Genomic DNA, 18,833 nt, shown 5'->3' on the forward strand with positions numbered 1-18,833 from the left:
AGGTCAAAGGGAAGGTTAAGAGGGAAAATAAGCATGGAGCTATAAGAGAAAGCTGAAGTCACAGTCAGGAGATAAGAGCCAGGAAGGAGCAAGATCCCACTCGTTCTAGGCTGCCTAGACCAAGTAGGAGCTCTCTTGGCACCTGACCCCATGATTGACATAGGCCAGGGCCCCAGAGCATTTCTAATAAAATAATGACCAGGCTCAAGGTCTTGCTCTGTAAAATGGGGTTATAAGAAATTACATGAGAAAGAAGGGTCATGTGGTGTCCATCTGCTCCTCTGCCTTTCACCCTTCAGAGTGGGGCAGGATCACTGTGTCACTCAGAACTCCCCACCACCTTCACTTCTGCTCCCTGCATCTCAGGGACATGGGGCGTGCCCACAGGATATCCATATACATCACCAGGTCCAGTTAGGAATCCAGGTTTTTCTTTTTTTTTTGGATGGTACAGGGGCTTGAACTCAGGAAGGCCACTCCGCCAGCCCTGTTTTGTGTTGAGTATTTTTGAGATAGGGTCTCTCAAACTATTTGCCTAGGCTGACCTCGAATCTTGATCCTCCTAATCTTTGCCTCCCAAGTAGCTAGGATTACAGGCATGAGCCACCCGTGCCCCACCCAGGTTCCCACTTCTACAGAAGACTACCCCTCCTGGAAAACTTTAAGCACACTCCTATGAGCTTGCAGGACCTCCTCAGATCTGTCCCCTAGAGTGGTTTGCTTGTTTTTAAATCAAAACTGATATTATTTTATTCCCCCCAAAACAGCCTATTGAGACAATCTTCTCCCAATTCCACCCCAAGAAATGAGTAAAGAAAAACTTAAACATTGCCAGATGTAGTGGTGTGTGGCTGTCCCAGCTATTCAGGAGACTGATGTGAGAGGATCCCTTGAGTCCAGGAATTCGAGGCCACCCTGGGTAACATAGTGAGACCCCATGTCAAAAAACAAACCAACCCAAAGCACCCAAGCATGAACAAAACCAGAATGTGGAGATGCTTTTGCATATCTTTTTTGCAACATTGACTTCTCTGAGCCAAAAAGGAGTTGTTCTTTGTCCATTCTTGTTTTTGTGAAGGTTTCCTAGGTACTGTTTATAAACCACCCAAGTCTGAAAAAAAAACACATTACTTTATTAACACCAATCTCTTGGTACTTCCCCTAAGCAATCAGGTGTTTACATTGAACATGAATTCGCACCAAATGCTACATTGCTATAAGAATTAACACCACATGCTCAGCTACAGCCAAAAGGAGCTGCCCAAGTTCCAGCTACCACTCTGAGCCATGAAGACACAGCTGGGCACAGACTGGCAGTGTCTCACCCTGGGTCGTCACAGACCCTGCTCTAGGGTCTAGTTCCAGACTCTGCAAGAACTTAATTCTGGTCCCCTTTCTCCACACTAAGTGTTACTACTTGTCAGGGTGGAGAGTGCCCCAGGAAGTGCTGCCTCACAGGGGAGTCCCTCCCGCTTCTCTCCCCGCCCCATTCTTGCAGGTCGTCCAGGGCACAGAGCTGCACGCCGTCCTGGGCAAGCTGGGCCCGCAGGGTGGGCGCCTTAAGGACATGCAGCTCATGCAGCCGCTCCCAAGAGCAGGAGAAAGCATCCGGGCCTTCACCACAACCCCCAGTTGGAGGCACACTGGGGTAACCCGGGTGTGCCATTAGCTCGGCTGTCAGGGCGTGGCTCGCGGGAATATTCTCCAGGGCCAGCGCCAGTGCCCCCAACACGCGGTGAGCAGACATGTGTCGGCCGCAAGTGCTCAGGCCCACGAAGGCGTCCGTCCACCTGTGAGTGCCAGGGCATCAGCGGCAAGCGGGAGGACTCGCAAGGGTAGGCATAAGGAGGGATGGAAGTGAAATGAGGGCCAGTCCACGCCTGACCCTTTTCTAGATAGAGGAAGGGACATGACCGGCCAGGTGAGCAGGGACCCATGGGGGGAAGGGAGAACAGGAGTGGGAAGAGGTGCTCACCGCAGCCCGTGACGGGAGAAGGGGCCCACGGCGGCTCGTGCATCACGCTCCACTGTGCAGGCGAACGCGCGCGCTGGGGCTTCCAACCACGCGCAGCCGCCCACGCCGTGCTCCAGCGGCAGCCGAGTGAAGCGCACCCCGTGAGCCTGCAGCGCCTCGGCGAACACCTGGCACACGCCTGCAGGAGAACGGGCCTCAGGGGGGGAGCAAGTGGCCTCACTAGCAGCATCGGCCTAGCGACATCCGTGGGAGCTTCAGTTCACTCACCTGGGAGCACGTGCACGTGCTGGTGCCCGTCCACGTGCGTGGGAGCCCCGCCCAGCAACTCCCGAAAGCGGCTAAGTTGGGCCTCTAGCTCCTCCCGCACCTGGAGGGAGAGCCAGACACCCTGAGATCCCAGCAGCAGCTACAGAGCATCCTCTTTTGTGCCACCGCTGTCACTGCTCCAGCAGCATGTGACCGTGGGAAGTATCCAGCACCCGTCCTTGCCCCTAACCACTTCGACTTCAAGGTGACCTCCGGGCTCAGTTTTGGGGGTCATCGTGAGCGTTCTCCCGCAGCAGCGCTTCCGCACCTGGGGCAAAGCCACGTCTCCGGCTGCTACGGCCTCCCGGAATCCCGTCTTGCCGAGGAAGAAGCCTCCGGGGCTGAGTAGCGAGGAGCCGCCGTGGCGGGCCGGGCCTACGGGGCGGCCCTCGGACAGGTTGGCGTGGAGACCCGTGGGGATTCTGTGCCTGCGGGCGGAGCGCGAGCGGGAGCACAGGCCGCTGCGGGGCGGGAGCACCCCCAACCCTCCCGAACCTGCAGGGGGTCGCCCTCACCTGCGGGCCAGCTCCGCCGCACTCTCTGCGGCCATGCCGTTGACCAGTAGGGAGACGCTGGTCACAGTCCCTGCCAGGAAGGCCTCCACGATTCCCTCATCGCGTCGCGGGCAGTAACCAAAGTCATCCGCCGTGACTACCAGCAGCACGCGCGGGCGGGCCATGGCCGCCCAGAACCCACTAGCGACCTGAGGAAAGTGGCCTGGACAGTCCAGATCCCGCCCTTGAGCGCTGCCGGAGCCCGGTCCAGACGCACACGCCCAGAAGCGGCTGGAGTCCGTCTTTGTTCTCGCCACCTAGTGGTCCCTGAGTGGCCCTGCAACTCTCTGCCGACTGCTCCGCCCTACCCAGTCCCGGCTCCATGTATTATTACAAAGCAGAATTTTGCTTGACTGAGATGAGATTTGAAAAGTGATGTATTTTTCAACCGCCCCCAAAAAAGGGAGGAAAGAAAAAAATTTGAAGAAAAACTCTCTTAACTTTCCTTTTAGGGCCTCCCAATTGCTAGCCCCCAGTCCTTTTTGCTTTTTAGTTATTTTTCAAGTAGGGTCTTGATTTTGCCCAGGCCGACCTGCTTAGCTAGGATTATAGTTGTGCACCACCATGCTGTCTTGTTAAGATCGGGTCTCACTAGCTTGCCTAGGCTAGCCACGAACCTCAATCCTCCCAATCACTGTCTGCCTGCACTGTAGTTGGTATTACAGGGCCCTCTCACTGTTAACTTTCTAGCTTTTTAATATTTTCTCTAAGAAAATGAACACATGCAATTCCTCTTCTCCACTAACTAAAGATGCTTGTGTCAAGTTGTGTCTTTCTTGTAATGTTTATTTTTATAGCAATGTCTATGAGGTTTTTTTCATTTTATTAGCTATTTTTACTTCTCTTTTTCAAACTGCCTATTGTCCTTTGCTGATTTTTCTAAGAGAATGGTTTTTCTTAGTCAAAGTTCTAAACAAGAAAATGACCACATACCAATATCTTTATTTGAGAAAGCATTAGCCCGTTTCCATCTCCAGTTCCGGGAAAAATAACTTTTACATTCATAACCTCACTTTTTTGCCCTTTGTCCAGAAAAACTTTCTTTATCCATGACTTAGCCAACAGTCACCATGGTGACAGCCAGAGTTTCCATTGTAATGTGGCTATCTTGATTTTCTTTGTGGAAGTGTGGTACCTGGGTCTGATCTATGAGATTGGTAATGACATTACTGTTTTTACAGATAAGAAAACAAAGTCCTCCCCTTCCCCTGGCAAATAGTTCGACAAAACCCATGACAAAAAAAAAAAAGGACTGGCAGAATGGGTCAAGTGGTAAAAGTGCCTGTCTAACAAGTGTGAGGCCCTAAATTCAAACCCCATTGGCACTGCCAAAAACAAACAAACAAACAAACAAACAAAAGAAAGGGAGCTACTGGCTCATGCCTGTAATCTCAGGAGGCAGAGATCAGGAATATGTCTGTTGGAAGCCAGCCTGGGCAAAAAGTTCAGGAGACCCTACCTCAAAAAAACCCACCATAAAAAAGGGCTGGTGGAGTGGCTCAAGGTGTAGACCTTGGGTTCAAACTCCAGTACCACAAAAAAAAAGAAAACAAGGTTCAAGAAGGGAAGTGTGATCCTGCCCAGAGTAGTGGAGCTAGTATTGGTTCCTGCAGCTCTGGTCCTCTTGGCCTTGTCTGTCTCCCTCACCCTAGGTTGGGGACAGAAAAGGGTCTGAATATGACAGATACCTCATGGAGCCTTGTAAGCATTGGAGTCCTCAAAGAGCTCTTCAATCAGGCTCATAAAATAAAGACTGTTTTGTTCAATCATAGAGATTGTTGAATCCTCAGACCTCAACCAACCACTATTCTCTGGAAGCTGATCATGGAAAGGCCAAAGTCCCTGAAACCCTGAGCATCTGCAGACTACAGAGGAAACTGACATTAAGCATTTTCTGGGTGCCAGTGAGTGGAAGTATTTGAAATTAGGAGTGATTGTCTTAGTCCCTACCCCAAAGGAACACCATCTGATAGACTAACAACGTGATGTGGCAGAGTCTGAGATGGGTTTGCTTTGTGAATCTGTTGAGGGGTGACAAGCTGTCTGGGCTGAAAGGGAAAGGAGGGAGAAGAGGTAAGGTTATATGGGGCTTCTCTTAGAGTATTGTATGAAGATTTTATGTAATACCCATACTCCACATGGAAAGTCGCTCAGCCCCACCTACAGATGAGTCCTTGCTCAGGCTGAGTCACATCAGCAAGAAACAGCAGAGCCAGGAATTGAACCGAGGTCTATGACGGAGAGACAGGACTCTTTGTAGGAAGGCTGTAGAAGGAAGAGATAAGGAAGAGATCTTAAGATGGATGCTGGGGACCTCCACACTGAGCGAGAGGAGGAGGCCCCGGGAAAGAAAGCAGTCAGGGCAGGAGGTCCAAAGCTGTGCCACGACCAGGAAGGGACCGAGGAGGGTCACTGGTTTTGTCACTGATGGAGGCCGTGACTTTTGCCCTAAGGATCACAGATCCGAGCCCCAGCCTTAGAACTCTTTCTATTGGTACAAAGCGGGATCAGCAAAGATGTGAGCCCCACATGGGCTGGCGTGGTGGGGGAGGAGCCAGCGCGGGCCCCGCCTCAAACCATTGTGTCGGGCAAGCTAGTGGGCGAAAGGTCCATTGTTAGCCAATCAGGATACAGTATGTTAATGAGCAGGTCGGGGTGGGGCGGCTGCACAATTCTAGAGCCCGGTGGCTTCTCCAGTCCTCGACGACCCGCGCGAGCTCGCGCAGAGCACGGCCGGGACTCTGGTGAGCGGGTCGGAATGACAAGCGACTCCGGACTGGGAGGAGAGAGGGCTGGATACACACCCAGACGCAGAGACGGTCTCAGACAGGATGTGGACATCCTCGTAGTCCCCCACCCCAACTCAGGAATGGGACGGTTCGCAGATGCGTGAAAGGCTAAGAGGAAATGAGGGGCCCCAGATAAGTACAGGACACAGGGTGCGAGGAGCGAGGGACCCAAAGACTGCAGGGCCACTGGCAGCAGGGGATGGACAGATAGAGACTAGAACCCATGAAGGAGTGAACTGACCCTCACGCCGTCTCCCTGTCCTGCTCAGAGAGGAGTCCTCGGCTGTGCTGCGGAACCTAAGAGAAGAGGCAGGGAAGACTTGGCTACCCGCATCATGGCCAGCTGCCGTCACCACTCGGGATACCTGGCCGATGACGAGGCTGGCCACAGCACGTATGTGGTACGGGTAAGTAAATGTCCTCGGCAGGGCCCCTACACAGCGCCCCAGACCACCACTTCTCATTTCCTATTGCTCTTCTCCCTGGGAAGTCCTTATTATAGCCTTGACCTCGCCTGTGACTGCCTCCTGGGCTCTGATCCACCCTCACTTTCATTCCCCATTTCTTCCTGACTCTAGCCACCTGGGAGGGACTTGTGTGGGCTAGGAACCCAGAGTGGGAGCATGAAATCATCCAGTTGGAGAAGTCATCAAGTTGGAGAAGCAGCCATGGGTAGTGCAGGGCTCAGGAGCTCAAGAGCTCGCCCCTGCACAGCAATGGAATCAGAGCTGGCTGGCTCTATAGACTGACGAGGAACAGGAAGAGGCGAGAGGGCTTTTATGATTGTCGGTTTAGGAATGGTGTGAGTCCAGGCTTTCAGACTCCACAGACAGGTAATGTTAAATGTAGGTGTTGGATATACTGCAGGGCAATCCTAAAGAGATTTTCACTTTGCACATGAGGAAATTGGACCTCAAGAGGGGCCATTGTGGGTACCTTCATGCACCCTGAAGGTAGCAGAGCCAAAGGTCCAAACCCAGGATTTACTGACTCTAAAGTGCAATTTCAGGGTGCTCAGGGGTACAATACTTGTTTAGCATGCTCAAGACTCTGAATTCCATCCCCATCACTACTGAAAGAAAAAAAAATAATAAAGTGATTCTTTTCAGAGCTGGTGCTCAATCCCCACCCCAGCTCCTAGTGGCACCCTCGGAGGACCTCAGGGGCCTCTCCCCTGCAGTGCATCCTGCTTTGTATGACTAGTCTGTCTGCCCAGGTGCAGCCCAAGAAGCCACTGTTGCCAGAAATGGGGCCAGCTTCCAAGCTGAGTCGTGTGCCATATCCCCCAACAATGAGTGACAGTTCAGCGCACCAGGGCCACCGACCCGACCCTAAGTGCCCTCAGGCCTTTGGCAGCTTCCTGGATTTCCTGACTCAGGGTCAGGTGCTGGACAGCCTGCAGTCAGTGGTAGAGGAGGCAACAGAGCGCTTGGCTGCTATGAAGACAGATGCTGGGGTGCCACTGGTGGAGGTGAAGGACCCTGTGGAGGTGCCGAGTGGTGCTCGGCGGGTGAGGCCCCGACCCAGCTTCAACACTGTGCATCGGCACCGTGCTCGACCCACCCTCTGCACTGGAGATCCCAACAATTACCCATCCTGCTCCAGTTCCATGTCTGACTCCCATAGCAGCCTCAAGGTTGGCTGTCTGGGTTCCCACAACCGAGATAGTGAGCTGGGTGCCCAAGGCTTGGGCTCACTGCCACCCATGAAGGACACACTCCTGCTGGAGAAAAGCCTCAAGCGGCTGCAGCGGCTGGAGAACAAAGGGGTGAGATCTGGGGCCATGGCTGGGGCTAGTGGAGGGTGGATCTAAGCTTAGGTCGGGATCAAGCCTGGCTTGGCTACTCCTGGACACTTCTCAGGATCTCCCTCTCTCTGCAGAGAGTCCTGACTCAACCCAACTCTCAGAGGAACTCCCTGCTATGGGACTCCCTAGACAGCCAGACCAGTAGCCAATGGACTCAGGAGCAGCCCTTGTCCTGGTTCTCAGGGCTGCTGGGCTCCTGCCCAGGCACCCCTTCAGCATCAGAGCTGGGACCTGGAGAGCGGGAGCTGATGTTCCTCAAACGAGAGTTCAACAGGGAGATGAAGTCATTGCTCAGCCAGCCAGCATCCTTCGACCTGCCTGGCTACTGCTCGCTCCGTGAACCCTATCACACACTGGACTTCCTGGCCAAGCATCACCTCTTCCCTGCCTTGCACAACGTGGTCAGCCAGGCTGTGGACAAGCTCAGTGGTGCCCGCCGCCATGATGGCTGCCCTCTCTTCCCTGCCACCGAACCCAATGTACCAGTTAACCATCTGCGGCAGCCAGATTCTAAGCTGGTCACACCCAAAGAAGGGGAGGAACCCTACAATTCCCTTCCCACCACAGCCTCCAGCCCTAAGATGTTTTGGAGGAAAAACAAGAGCAGACGGGGCTCCCCCACCATGTCTAATGCCCAGATGGCCACCAGATTCAGGCTGAAGGTGATACCCACAGAAGAGTTCAATGTCCCCAAGCCCTCATTCCACCCCACACAGGAGGCACCTGACTCAGATCCCAAATTACAGAATCCACCTGTAGCTTTGAGCTCCAGCCAGAGGGCCCAGCCCTGGCATGGCCTCCATCTCACCCTGCCGGCCCCTGGGATCACGGTAGAGTTGGCCTCCAGCCAGTGCTGCCTGAGGGGCCCAGTCCCACGCCCACTTGCCTCCCCCCACCCTCCTCCTCCTTTCTCTCCATGTTCTCCCTGCTCCTCTTCTTGGTAAGGAGCATTTCCCCTTTTCCCGCTTCATTGTGTTCAGAGATGACCTCCTCAAGAGCAGGGTTAGGGATCTTGGGGAAAAATTTGCAGGGGAAGGGCCCCCTCACCATTCTTAGCAGCCACCATTACTGGCAGCTGCCTAAGGTCCAGATCTCTTACCCTGCACTGTGGAAACCTCCTGGTAGGGTACAAGCTGCTGGGGGACCAGGAATCCTGGCCTAGCTACTACCAAGTGTTATCAAAGATGAATAAAGGTTCATTTTTATCCTGGGTATTTTTTTTTTTTTAACATTTGAACGTGAATCTTGGAGGCCCTCCCACATGGGGAGTTTCCTTTCCCTTGTGGACAGCAGTTTTTGCCTAGAGTGGGACCTGCATCCTAGCTTGGATCTAGCTCCCTCTAATCCAGCTGCAGGTCTGTCTGGTCTTTCTGCCCTGCTGATGGAACATTGTCCAAGAAGGGTAGAAGACATAGATGTCTTCATCCTGGTGGGATCCTAGCAGTCCCCCAACCCTGCCCTCATCAAGGTCCAGGCATGCTTTCCTCAGAACACAGGCCTAGGCATGAGCTTGCAGGAGCCAGTTTGTAAAGGTTCAAGTCTGCAGACACTATGACCTTGCCCCAGATCTGATAGGCAAGGCAGATGAAGTGAGCATGAGGGTTGGTTATTGAGTGCCAGATGAGGTAGAACTGCACCCTTAGTCCCTTAGTGTGACAAATATGGTTTGTGTGTGTATAATGAGCAGGGCTATGGGGAGGAGGGTTGTGATGCAAAGGAGGGTGTAGTGGATATGTGTCACGGGGCAGCAGGAGGAACAAGACCAATGAGGGGTGACGTGTCTCCTTTTCCCTCCCTGACTGCTGTGCAGAGCTCCAACAACAGGTTCACAAAGAAGAAGCCGCTGCCCTCAATCTTATCCAAGTCCAGCATGTCCCACGTCTCCAACCCCTGGTATGAAGAGCTCATCAACTTCTTGATCGAGCGAGCAGTCTCCCTGCTCCTATGCAAGCACAAGTTCGAGGACGGCCTCAACAAGCAGCTTGGCTTTATCTCCTTTCCTGTCACTGAGACGCTCATGGATATCATCTTGGGCTTCAAGAAGGTGAAGGGTTCCCATATCTGCCTATCTTCAAATATTGACTGGAGCTGCCTGCTGGAGAAGCTGGAGAAGGCCGAGTTGGAACGGCCGGTCTCAAAGCAGACCTCCCAAACAGCAGCCACTGCCCAGGGGGATGCCTCTGGGCAAAACACAGAGTCCCCCTCCACACAGCTTGAGCTAGCCACTGACAGCAATCAAGACCAGACCACTGAGTCCCACCAATCCCTCTACACCGAGTCGCCAATCCACCCGCTGCCCAGCCCTCAGGAATCCACTACAGTTGAGGAGCAGATACCCACAAATTTACCAGAGCCTAAGCTCTCTGTGTTCTCCATCATCAACATGGGCTCCAGTTCCCACAAATCTAAGGAAATGGTGAACATTGAGGATGGTGAAGGTAGTGAAGAGGAAGAGGAAGAGGATGAGGAGGAGGAGGAGGAGGAGGAGGAGGTTGAGGATGAGGTTGAGGTTGAGGTTGAGGTTGAGGATGAGGATGAGGATGAGGTTGAGGACGAGGATGAGGACGAGGTTGAGGAAAAGGATAAGGAGTCCTACGAATATCTGAGCGAGTACCTGAACCCCCTCAAGCCTGAATCAGAGGCCTTGATCAGCCCCTCTGTGGACACTGTCCACAGTGACCCCCCATGAGATCCCCATAAGCCATACCTAGTGCTCCATTCCCTGCTCCTCCTCTTCCTCCATTGGAATAATTGCTCATCTTGGCAACCGCTGCCCTGAACAGGGGTCAGGATGGGTTGATGCCCATGAGGGAGCCAATGAGAAAAACAGAAATAAAACACATGTTGATGGAGCATAGCCGTCTCATCTTGAGATTTCAGTCTTCCTTTCTTTGCACCTGTTCCCCTGCCTTTGAGTAGACTTGGATAGCCCTTCATGACAGCTGATGGTACTCTGACCCTGGGACCTCTCGTGCTCTGCTGTGTGGCCACTCTCCTCTCACGTATCAGACTGCCTATTCTACCATGTAGATCTTCTCTACCCTAATTGGCAACTTCCTGGCCTTTCACAGCTCTTAGGACTCCTAGTCGGCCCTTGTGCATCATGGCTTCTGCTTTTGGAAAGATCTTCCTTTGCCTGGGACAGCTCCCTCCTTGCTTTGATTTGCCACATTCTCACATTGAATCATGCAGGCACCCTCCTGATACTCTCATGGATACCTGTCTTCCTCATTTGTATTTGCCATTTCCAACTCCTGAGAATACAGCGTTTTCATGCCGGGCCATGTGATGAGTGCTGGTTCATCAGGCTATGGATTGGCTGCCCAGGGCTGGCAACGTAACTGAGTCTTCAGCAATGGTTCTGCAAAGTGGCTCAGTCTACAAAGATCTGTGGGCGTGGATCATGCTTTGCTTGGTAGGCTTCCTCCCCAAAGCTCTCCTGGGGCTTCCAGCCATGCAGTGCCTCCAGCACAGCAGCCTGATTCCCTCTGCCTCCCTAGGGCAGCTATGTGTGGCCATATCCACAGACCTTCACCCAGGGGACAGCTCAACTTCCCCTAGCTGTCCATGTGGTCCAGCCTCACTAGTAGACAAAAAAACACATGAAGACTCCGCTGTGCTTTTCTGGCACAGGCTGTCATTGTGGGGAACTGGAGTGGGGAGGTGTCTGTCTCATGGCACCCTGGAGCCCACCTTGGTGCATAGAAGCCAGGCGTACTTGGTCAAACTTGACCATACTGAGAGATCCACATGGGAAGACACGGAAACTGTAAGGATCCCTCTGGAGCCAGACAGGGGAGGTTCCTTGGACACCTATAAAACTTACACCCTTAGATTCAAGGAGAATTTGCTCAGATGCTGTTCTGCAGGACTAGGGAGGATCCTAAGGTGGGTGGGTCAGGGACACATTTGTGGCAGAGATCTCTTAGGGCATGGACTCAATTCACAATGCCTATTCCCTGAGACCACCCTTCATTGACACCACAGCCCTTGTACCTTACTGTGATACCACTTGGCTCCATTTTATTGGCCTTATCCCAAGCTGGGCCAGTTGAATTCTTTCCCAGGGTCATGCAGTTGGGATGAACCAAGAGATTCTGGTTATTTACACTGATGAAGACAAAGTGAATGGTGAGGAGTAGCTCATCCACACATCCACAAGTGAGAAATCCTGTCCATAGAAAGGAGCCAAGAGGGAAGCCCGCAGACTTCAAGGGATAGCAGCTGCTCTGATTCCTACCACCTTCCTAAGTTCTACTTCCATGCCATGAAGACAGACAAGAACATAGCCCCCCTCCAACCTCAGAGGCACCCATTATTGGGGTGGTAGGAGCAGCCCCTTTGGAAAACACTGATAAGGTATGCTAGAGACACATGTCCTTAGCTTGTATTCCAGCTATTTCTTGCTGTATAAAAAACACCCAAGGCTTTAGTGGCGTCAAACAATGATTATTTATTATGACACTGGGGTTGAAAGATTCAGCTGGTGTAGGCTGAGGTGGCTCATGTGATTGCTTTCAGCTGGGAGGCTGGAACATTCCAAATGGGCTCTTTCTTCCCGGGTCTTTTGCCTTACAGCCTTACAGCCTTTCTCCATTCAGTAACCTAGCCTGCACTTTTTTTTTTTTTCAACCTGGGGTTTGAACTCAGGGCCACTCCACCAGTCCTATTTTGTGTTGGGTATTTTTCGAGATAGATTCTCACGAACTATTTGCTCAGGCTGGCTTTGAACCAGTATCCTCCTGATCTCTGCCTCCCGAGTAGCTAGATTACAGGCATGAGCCACTGGCATCGGGCTAGCCTATATTCTTATAGCTTGGGACGGCAGCTGGCTTCCTAGATGGAGAAAGGAGGAACCACTGGAGTTCTTATAGGTAGCACTCAGACGTCCCACAGCACCACTTCTTTGCCATTCTGTTGGTCAAGTGAGTCACAATGCCTTTCCAGATTCAGGAGGAAGGGAAAGGAACTCCACTGCCTTTGCTTACATAATGGCAGGAATTTTGTTTGTTTGTTTGTTTCCTTTTACAGTGCTGGGATTGAACCCAGGGCCTTGCACATGCTAGGAAAGTACTCTACCATGAGCTATCTCCTCAGCCCCAGAATAGGAAGAATTGTTCATGGCCATATTGGAGACTAGCTTGTCCACCCTTCCTCTCCTCCACAGCTGTTTTGCACTTTGAGCAGTACACAACCTATATTGAGTGCTCAGACACTTGAGAATCTGAACCTGAAGACAGATGATGTTGGAAGATGGAGGGCACTGGAGATGGCATATTCAGACCTGAGCACCTGTCTATAGGGTGAGCCAGGGAACATTGTCTGCAGAGGGAAGCAGAGAGGGGAACAGTAGAAGCCCTAGGAGAATCAAAGGAGAGGAGCAATGGTTTTTCCCCATTCTGGTTCTGGAGTCTTAGCTGTCAACTGAATGGTAATCAGAGAGTCTCCAAAAAATTATATTTGGGAATAGCAGAGCATATTTGAGGAGATTGAGATTTCTTTCCTTTTTTTTTTTTTTTTGGCAGTACTGGGGTCTTAACTCAGGACCTCATGCTTGCTAGATAGGCACTCTACTACTTGAGCCCTTCTGCCAGCCCTGTTTTGTGTTGAGTATTTTCAAGATAGGGTCTCGAGAACCTTTTGCCTGGATTGGTCTCAAATCACAAGCCTCCTGATCTCTGCCTCCCAAGTAACTAGGAGTCCAGGCATGCGCCACTGGTGCTGGCGTAAAGGAAAGTTTTTAAAGGAGAAATGAAGATTACAAAAACTATTTTGTTTTGGCAGTACTGAGGATTGAATTCAGAGCCCTTATGCTTGCTAAACAGGTACTCTACCACTTGACCCACTCTGTCAGCCTTCATAAACTATTTTGAAATAATAATAATCATTGGCTACAAAGATTAACAAGGATGGTGCCAGTCTGAGATGAAACATTTGCTGGACAGCTGTCCTTGCTAAAATATCTTCTATGTACAGTTGTGGTGACCTATGTGCAAGGTCATAGCTCTGGCGGTCTTAGGTGGCTAGTTCTAATTATCAGGTCCCTTCACAATCCCCAAGATTTACTTACTTAGATAAGTAATCAAAACGACTTCATTTGATTCTAACAACTGACACAGCTTACTTAGAGTCCTGTTTCTGATTGTCAGGGAGGTTGCCTACTCTATTCTTGCCATCTTCTGGTCCTAAGTGCAACTAAACAAAATACCGAAAGCTTTCAGTGGGTGTCTGGCATGGTCTGCTTTTTGCTTCCACCATTTTCCAGAGAATGCCTGTGTAAGAGCCAGCATAGTGAAAACAGGGAGGTCTGTTAGGAGGTAGTGGTAGATACCTGTTAGGAGGAGAGACCGCATTAGGATTAGGGTGGAGATGGTAGATTCAAGAGCCATCAAGACTTGGTGTGGCTCAAGCCGTAGACTGCCTGCTTTGCTAGCACGAAGTCCTGAGTTCAAACCCCAGTCCTACCAACCCCACCCAGAAACAAAGACTTACTGGATTAAATGTGAGGAATTAAAGATCAGGAATCAGTCCAGCACTGGTGGCTCATGCCTGTAATCCTAGCTACTAGTAGGCAGAGATCAGGAGGATTGTGGGTCAAAGCCAACCTAGGCAAATAAAAAAGAAGAGGAATCAAAGAAGAATTCCATGTTTTGGACTTGAGTAACTAGTGATTGGAAATGCCATTTATTGAGACTTGAAAGCCTGGAGAAGCACCAGGGAGGAGTCCAGGAATTCTACTTTAGACATGTTAAGTTTGAGGTACCTCCTGATATTTCCAAGAAGACATTTCCGTTGCCTCTCAGATTGTGCTGTTGCCCCTCCATCTAGTCTGGAGGAGAGGAGGAGGAGAGGAGGTGGCCAGGATCAGGGTGATGACTTTCTGCAAGGTTGTAGTTCTGCCAAGAGTAGGGTCTGCCAAATCTAGGACATACCATTGGCCATTTAGACACTGTTAAAAAGATCAAGGTGTCTTATCCCATATGTAAGTTAAAATAAAAACATTAAGCTGGCCACTGTATGTAATGCATGTAATCCTAGCTACAGGAGGCAGAGTTCAGTAGTATTGAGGTAGGAAGCTAGCCCAGGCAAATAGTTTGTGATACCCTATCTTTAAAAATTCCAACGCACAAACAAAGGGCTGGCGGAGTGGTTCAAGTGGCAGAGCACCTGCCTAGAAAGTGCAAGGCCCTGAGCTCAAACCCCAGTACCACCAAATAAATAAAATCATTAAACACAAAACCCCTACATAGGGTTGGGAGTATAGCTCAGTAGCAGGGCACTTGGCCTAGCATGTGTGAGGCCTTGGCACTACAGAAAACAAACAAAATCTAAATTAACAAGTGTGGTGGTACACATCTGTAATCCTAGCTACTTAGGAGACAGAGAGATAGGGAGGATTGTGGTCTGAGGATGCCTGAGCAAAAATGGGAGACCCTATTTGAAGAATAACTAAAGCAGGTCTGGAGGCATGGCTCAAAAGGTAGAGCATCTACCTAACAAGCACCAAGCCCCGAGTTCAAATGCCAGTACTGCCTCCTCCCCCCCCAAAAAAAACCCAAAAAGTAAAAACTGGGCTGGGAGCCTAGCTCAAGTGATAGAGCACTTGCTACAGGGCTCTGAGGTCAAACCTCAGTACCGCCAAAAAGAAAAAAAAAAAAAAAGACCTAAACATGTTGCTGTCGTCAAAAAGGCTTTACTCTGTATTATCTGAATGCATAATTCCGGAGGGTTTAATTAAATATGAACTTTAATCACTGTTTTGCTAGTGCCCCAAGTGCGTGCTTTAGCAGCCTCTTGGGGATAACGGGGCCCCAACATAGAGAATGGAGTGAAGTCAGTGTACGAACGCTCCATGCATGAGTAAGTAAAAACAGTAGCACAGGTTCTCCCCTGGAACACTGAGCTGACAACCCTCTGAGAAGACATCAAGCTGGGAACCTACTCGTGTCCAGTAGACCTGGGGACACGATCACCCCACAGGCTCGGTTGTCACGGTCTCCCTGGGTTGTGATTTCCTAAGACAGCTTTGGGTCTTTCTGGTGAGAACCTGTCATTATCCTCAACCCCACAGCTCTCTGCTGCCATTCTGCGGCCTGACCCCCGTGACCATGAGATCCTGCCATGAAAAGGCTGAGTGGCCAGGGAGAGTCAAAAACCCCAGGGTCCAGAGAGGGATTAATCAATTTTTGGGACCAGGCGATTCAGTAAATCTGGTATCCGTCCACTTTGTGATCACAAAATCTTTTGACCCAGCAGTTTCAAGACCCTGCAGCTGCACGCCCAGGGTCTGAGGGGAGAGACGCATGACTGAGGTCCCAGAGGTTCAGGATCACCGGGCTTCCTGGACATATTCTCGAATGGTCTTAGGACCCTGAGCCCGGCGTTTAGGGGTTCAGCGGCCGCAAAGCTCCGCAAGCTCACTCACGGTGCTACCGAGCGCTCGCAGCCTTGGTATTCATTGGTAAGTTCTCGGAAGCGTGGACCAATCAAAACTCTCCTCGTGTCTCCAATTCCCTCCCAGCTATTGCTCTGGAAAGCTGGGGGTGGATCCCCTCCGAGATGATCCAATGGCAGTGCAGGCGGGGCGCCGCGCGGGTTGGCGATTGGCCTACGCGGGCGGGCGCTGTCAGAGCCGGATTGGCTTGCGGTGGAGACGGAAGCAGCCCGGGGTCCCGAGCGGCTGGAGCCGGGCCGCGGCGATGCGGAGCGCGGGCTGCGGCGGGGCTGCTCGGCCCGCGCTGCTGGGGCTGCTGCTGACGCTCTTGGTGCCGGGTGGTGGCGCCTCCAAAACCAGCGTGGGGCTCGTGACCTGCGGGTCGGTGCTGAAGCTGCTCAACACGCACCACAGGGTGCGGCTGCACTCTCACGACATCAAATACGGATCTGGTGCGCGGGGCTGGGGATCGCCAAGGGGCAGAGGTCGGGGTTGGGGCTTTGAAGGAGCGGTGGTCGTGGTGTCCGTGGGCTGTCAGAGAGCCAAGTGGCTGAGGGGTTGCGGGCCTGGAGAGGTAATGACCGGGGACAAGGAGGGTCGACAGGTAACTTGGGGCCAAGGGACTTGGGAATCAGGCAGGGGCCGGGGCTGGGGCTGAGCCGTTAGGATCCCAAAGTTAGGGTGTGGGTGAAACTCGATGGTGTCCAGGACGAGGATCCGGAGTTGTGCGATTGACAGGGGTGGCTTGTCCCTCCTCAGGCAGCGGCCAACAGTCGGTGACCGGCGTGGAGTCCTCGGACGACGCCAATAGCTACTGGCGGATCCGCGGCGGCTCGGAGGGCGGGTGCCCGCGCGGGCTCCCGGTGCGCTGCGGGCAGTCGGTGCGGCTCACGCACGTGCTCACTGGCAAGAACCTGCACACGCATCACTTCCCGTCGCCGCTATCCAACAACCAGGTAAATCCCCCTCGACCGCCTGCACAGGCCCTTGTGGGGTGTGTGAGGGGCGGGGGTTTGGGGGGCAGAGCCTTGGCAATTCAGAAATGTTTACTCGAGCGCCCCCTCTTGGGCGTGTGGCGCTGATGACCAGGGCCCTGTCCTGGGAGACAGACTGGAGGAGAGAGCTGTGTGATTAGTTCCTCTTTGTGGGTAACCTGGGTCCCGGAAGAGGGATCCATACAGCCTTTGGGAGGAGGAACTCTGCTGGGTCTGGAAAGATGAGTCCCCCAGGTCCCAGACGGGAAAAAAGGGGGCTTTCCAAGCCCGTGGGAGAGTTTGTGCCAAGGTATATGGTGATCATTGGAGCTCCATGGGTTGGGCTGGAACTGTCAGTACTTTAGGGGAGTTTGTGGAAGAAAAAGTTGGAGATAAGAGACCTTGACTGTCAGCCTGGGGGACTGGACTTTAGAGGGGTTCGGACTGGGAGAACACGGAGAAGGAGGGTTTAGCTCCATAAGAGGCAGTGATCACTCCACAGATAGATGCAACAGGGTGTGTATGTGTCCAAAGATCCTGCATTGGGAAGGGAGCCCCATTTTGCAGCTGTAGAAGCTGAGGTTCAGAGAGGTACAGAGGAAAGGACCATAGGCCCAGTGCACTGGGTGCCCTACCTGAGAAGTATCTCGAGTGACTCTGTGCCCTCTATACCCCACACCCACAGGAGGTGAGCGCCTTTGGAGAAGATGGTGAGGGTGATGACCTGGACCTGTGGACAGTGCGCTGCTCTGGGCAGCACTGGGAGCGTGATGCCTCTGTGCGCTTCCAGCATGTGGGTACCTCTGTGTTCCTGTCAGTCACTGGTGAGCAGTATGGGAGCCCCATCCGTGGGCAACACGAGGTGCATGGCATGCCCAGTGCCAATACGCACAACACATGGAAGGCCATGGAAGGGATCTTCATCAAGCCCAGTTCGGAGCCCTCTGCAGGTCACGATGAACTCTGAGTGTGTGGATGGGTGAATGGAGGGTAGCAGGGTAGGACAGCTGCAGAGCCACTCTCAGCAAAGACTTTGGGTTTATAGGGGTCCTTAAGTGCCTTTATGATTAAAGAATGTTGGTCTGTGATTGTGTTTGCTTGGAGGCTGGGGGTGACCAGAAGGTGCACCATCTCTGGTGCAAAACCTTTCTCCAGTCGGGCCTGGCTGCTGAACCTGCCAAACCTTTGTGATGCTCTTTCATGAATTCTAATACTGCCCTGAGCAGTCAGCTCTCCTGTTACCCATAGCTGGACTGATGGCAAGAGACTTAGTTCACAGTCCCCGAGCCTGAACAACTTTCCTGTTGAGGGGATTGGGACCCAGGGCAAGATGAGTGGGATCCCCAAACCCTTCCAGCTAGGATATGGGGCTCAGGCTCTCCAGTTCCCTCATCCATTACAGTGAGGACCCTACTGTCCTGGCAGTTGTGGCAGTCTTGACACTTGACTTTGACCATGGACCAGGTGAGAATTCTGCCCACCTGCTGGAAATTAGCATCACAGGCCACCTAACTCTTGGTGCAAATGGAACCACAGCCTGCCTAGCAATGTGGCATCTCAGTCCCCAACCCATGACCTTCCAAGGTCCTAAGGAGAACCTGAAAAGATATCTCAAGGGAAGGCAACTGCAAAGACCAACCACCTCCAAAGGTTGAGGAGGCTTCCCAGAAGAGGAGCCCAACTTGGACAGGCTTCCTGAACTTGGTAACTGGAGGCAGGGTGTTGAGGGAGGCTACATAGGACAGGAAGGGCTTAAGGGAGGGCTAGGGATAAAAGAGTATTGCTTCCCTGAGAAAGAACCAAAAAGAGGCCCAAGGAGAGGTTGGGGGTGGCAACTGGCCAGAGGGGGCTTGGAATAGTATGGGCAGAGCACTAATATTTATAAAATCACTTGATTTTATTATTAAAGACTGGTGGTGTAAGGGTAGGAGAAAAGCTCTCACCAGTTGAGTCCTGAGGAGAGGAGGACTCCATTACTCTTCTCCCCTGAGACT

At 52.2% G+C, this 18,833-nt stretch overlaps 3 protein-coding genes across 3 annotated transcripts; 2 read left to right on the top strand and 1 right to left on the bottom strand.

The window, feature by feature from the left end:
• Positions 1 to 704: 704 nt before the first annotated feature.
• Ydjc (YdjC chitooligosaccharide deacetylase homolog) lies at positions 705 to 3,082 on the bottom strand. The gene is made up of 5 exons (XM_020160647.2): positions 2,797 to 3,082; positions 2,550 to 2,709; positions 2,243 to 2,342; positions 1,976 to 2,153; positions 705 to 1,790 (listed from the first exon to the last, which is right to left on the bottom strand). The coding sequence occupies exons 1-5, from the start codon at positions 2,958 to 2,960 to the stop codon at positions 1,421 to 1,423; spliced, it is 972 nt and encodes a 323-aa protein (XP_020016236.1). The 5' UTR covers positions 2,961 to 3,082; the 3' UTR covers positions 705 to 1,420.
• On the top strand, positions 3,064 to 15,928 carry Ccdc116 (coiled-coil domain containing 116). The gene is made up of 4 exons (XM_074061025.1): positions 3,064 to 6,031; positions 6,841 to 7,392; positions 7,506 to 8,093; positions 9,242 to 15,928. The coding sequence occupies exons 1-4, from the start codon at positions 5,960 to 5,962 to the stop codon at positions 10,118 to 10,120; spliced, it is 2,091 nt and encodes a 696-aa protein (XP_073917126.1). The 5' UTR covers positions 3,064 to 5,959; the 3' UTR covers positions 10,121 to 15,928.
• Positions 15,929 to 16,071: 143 nt separating this feature from the next.
• On the top strand, positions 16,072 to 17,927 carry Sdf2l1 (stromal cell derived factor 2 like 1). Its single transcript, XM_020160649.2, has 3 exons — positions 16,072 to 16,317; positions 16,625 to 16,821; positions 17,525 to 17,927. The coding sequence occupies exons 1-3, from the start codon at positions 16,131 to 16,133 to the stop codon at positions 17,804 to 17,806; spliced, it is 666 nt and encodes a 221-aa protein (XP_020016238.1). The 5' UTR covers positions 16,072 to 16,130; the 3' UTR covers positions 17,807 to 17,927.
• Positions 17,928 to 18,833: the final 906 nt, after the last annotated feature.

This window comes from Castor canadensis, chromosome 18 (genome assembly GCF_047511655.1).
Source record: "Castor canadensis chromosome 18, mCasCan1.hap1v2, whole genome shotgun sequence".
NCBI classification, from domain to species: Eukaryota; Metazoa; Chordata; class Mammalia; order Rodentia; family Castoridae; genus Castor; species Castor canadensis.

What these genes read in the sequence shown, in the direction of transcription:
- Ccdc116 (XM_074061025.1), top strand. Translation starts at nt 5,960, where the DNA reads ATGGCCAGCTGCCGTCACCACTCGGGATACCTGGCCGATGACGAGGCT. An exon ending in ACAGCACGTATGTGGTACGG is followed by an intron (nt 6,032 to 6,840) that starts GTAAGTAAATGT and finishes CTGTCTGCCCAG; the next exon opens with GTGCAGCCCAAGAAGCCACT. An exon ending in AGCGGCTGGAGAACAAAGGG is followed by an intron (nt 7,393 to 7,505) that starts GTGAGATCTGGG and finishes CTCTCTCTGCAG; the next exon opens with AGAGTCCTGACTCAACCCAA.
- Sdf2l1 (XM_020160649.2), top strand. Translation starts at nt 16,131, where the DNA reads ATGCGGAGCGCGGGCTGCGGCGGGGCTGCTCGGCCCGCGCTGCTGGGG. An exon ending in CGACATCAAATACGGATCTG is followed by an intron (nt 16,318 to 16,624) that starts GTGCGCGGGGCT and finishes GTCCCTCCTCAG; the next exon opens with GCAGCGGCCAACAGTCGGTG. An exon ending in CGCCGCTATCCAACAACCAG is followed by an intron (nt 16,822 to 17,524) that starts GTAAATCCCCCT and finishes CCACACCCACAG; the next exon opens with GAGGTGAGCGCCTTTGGAGA.
- Ydjc (XM_020160647.2), bottom strand. Translation starts at nt 2,960, where the DNA reads ATGGCCCGCCCGCGCGTGCTGCTGGTAGTCACGGCGGATGACTTTGGT. An exon ending in GCGGCGGAGCTGGCCCGCAG is followed by an intron (nt 2,710 to 2,796) that starts GTGAGGGCGACC and finishes CTCCGCCCGCAG; the next exon opens with GCACAGAATCCCCACGGGTC. An exon ending in TTCTCCCGTCACGGGCTGCG is followed by an intron (nt 1,791 to 1,975) that starts GTGAGCACCTCT and finishes TGGCACTCACAG; the next exon opens with GTGGACGGACGCCTTCGTGG.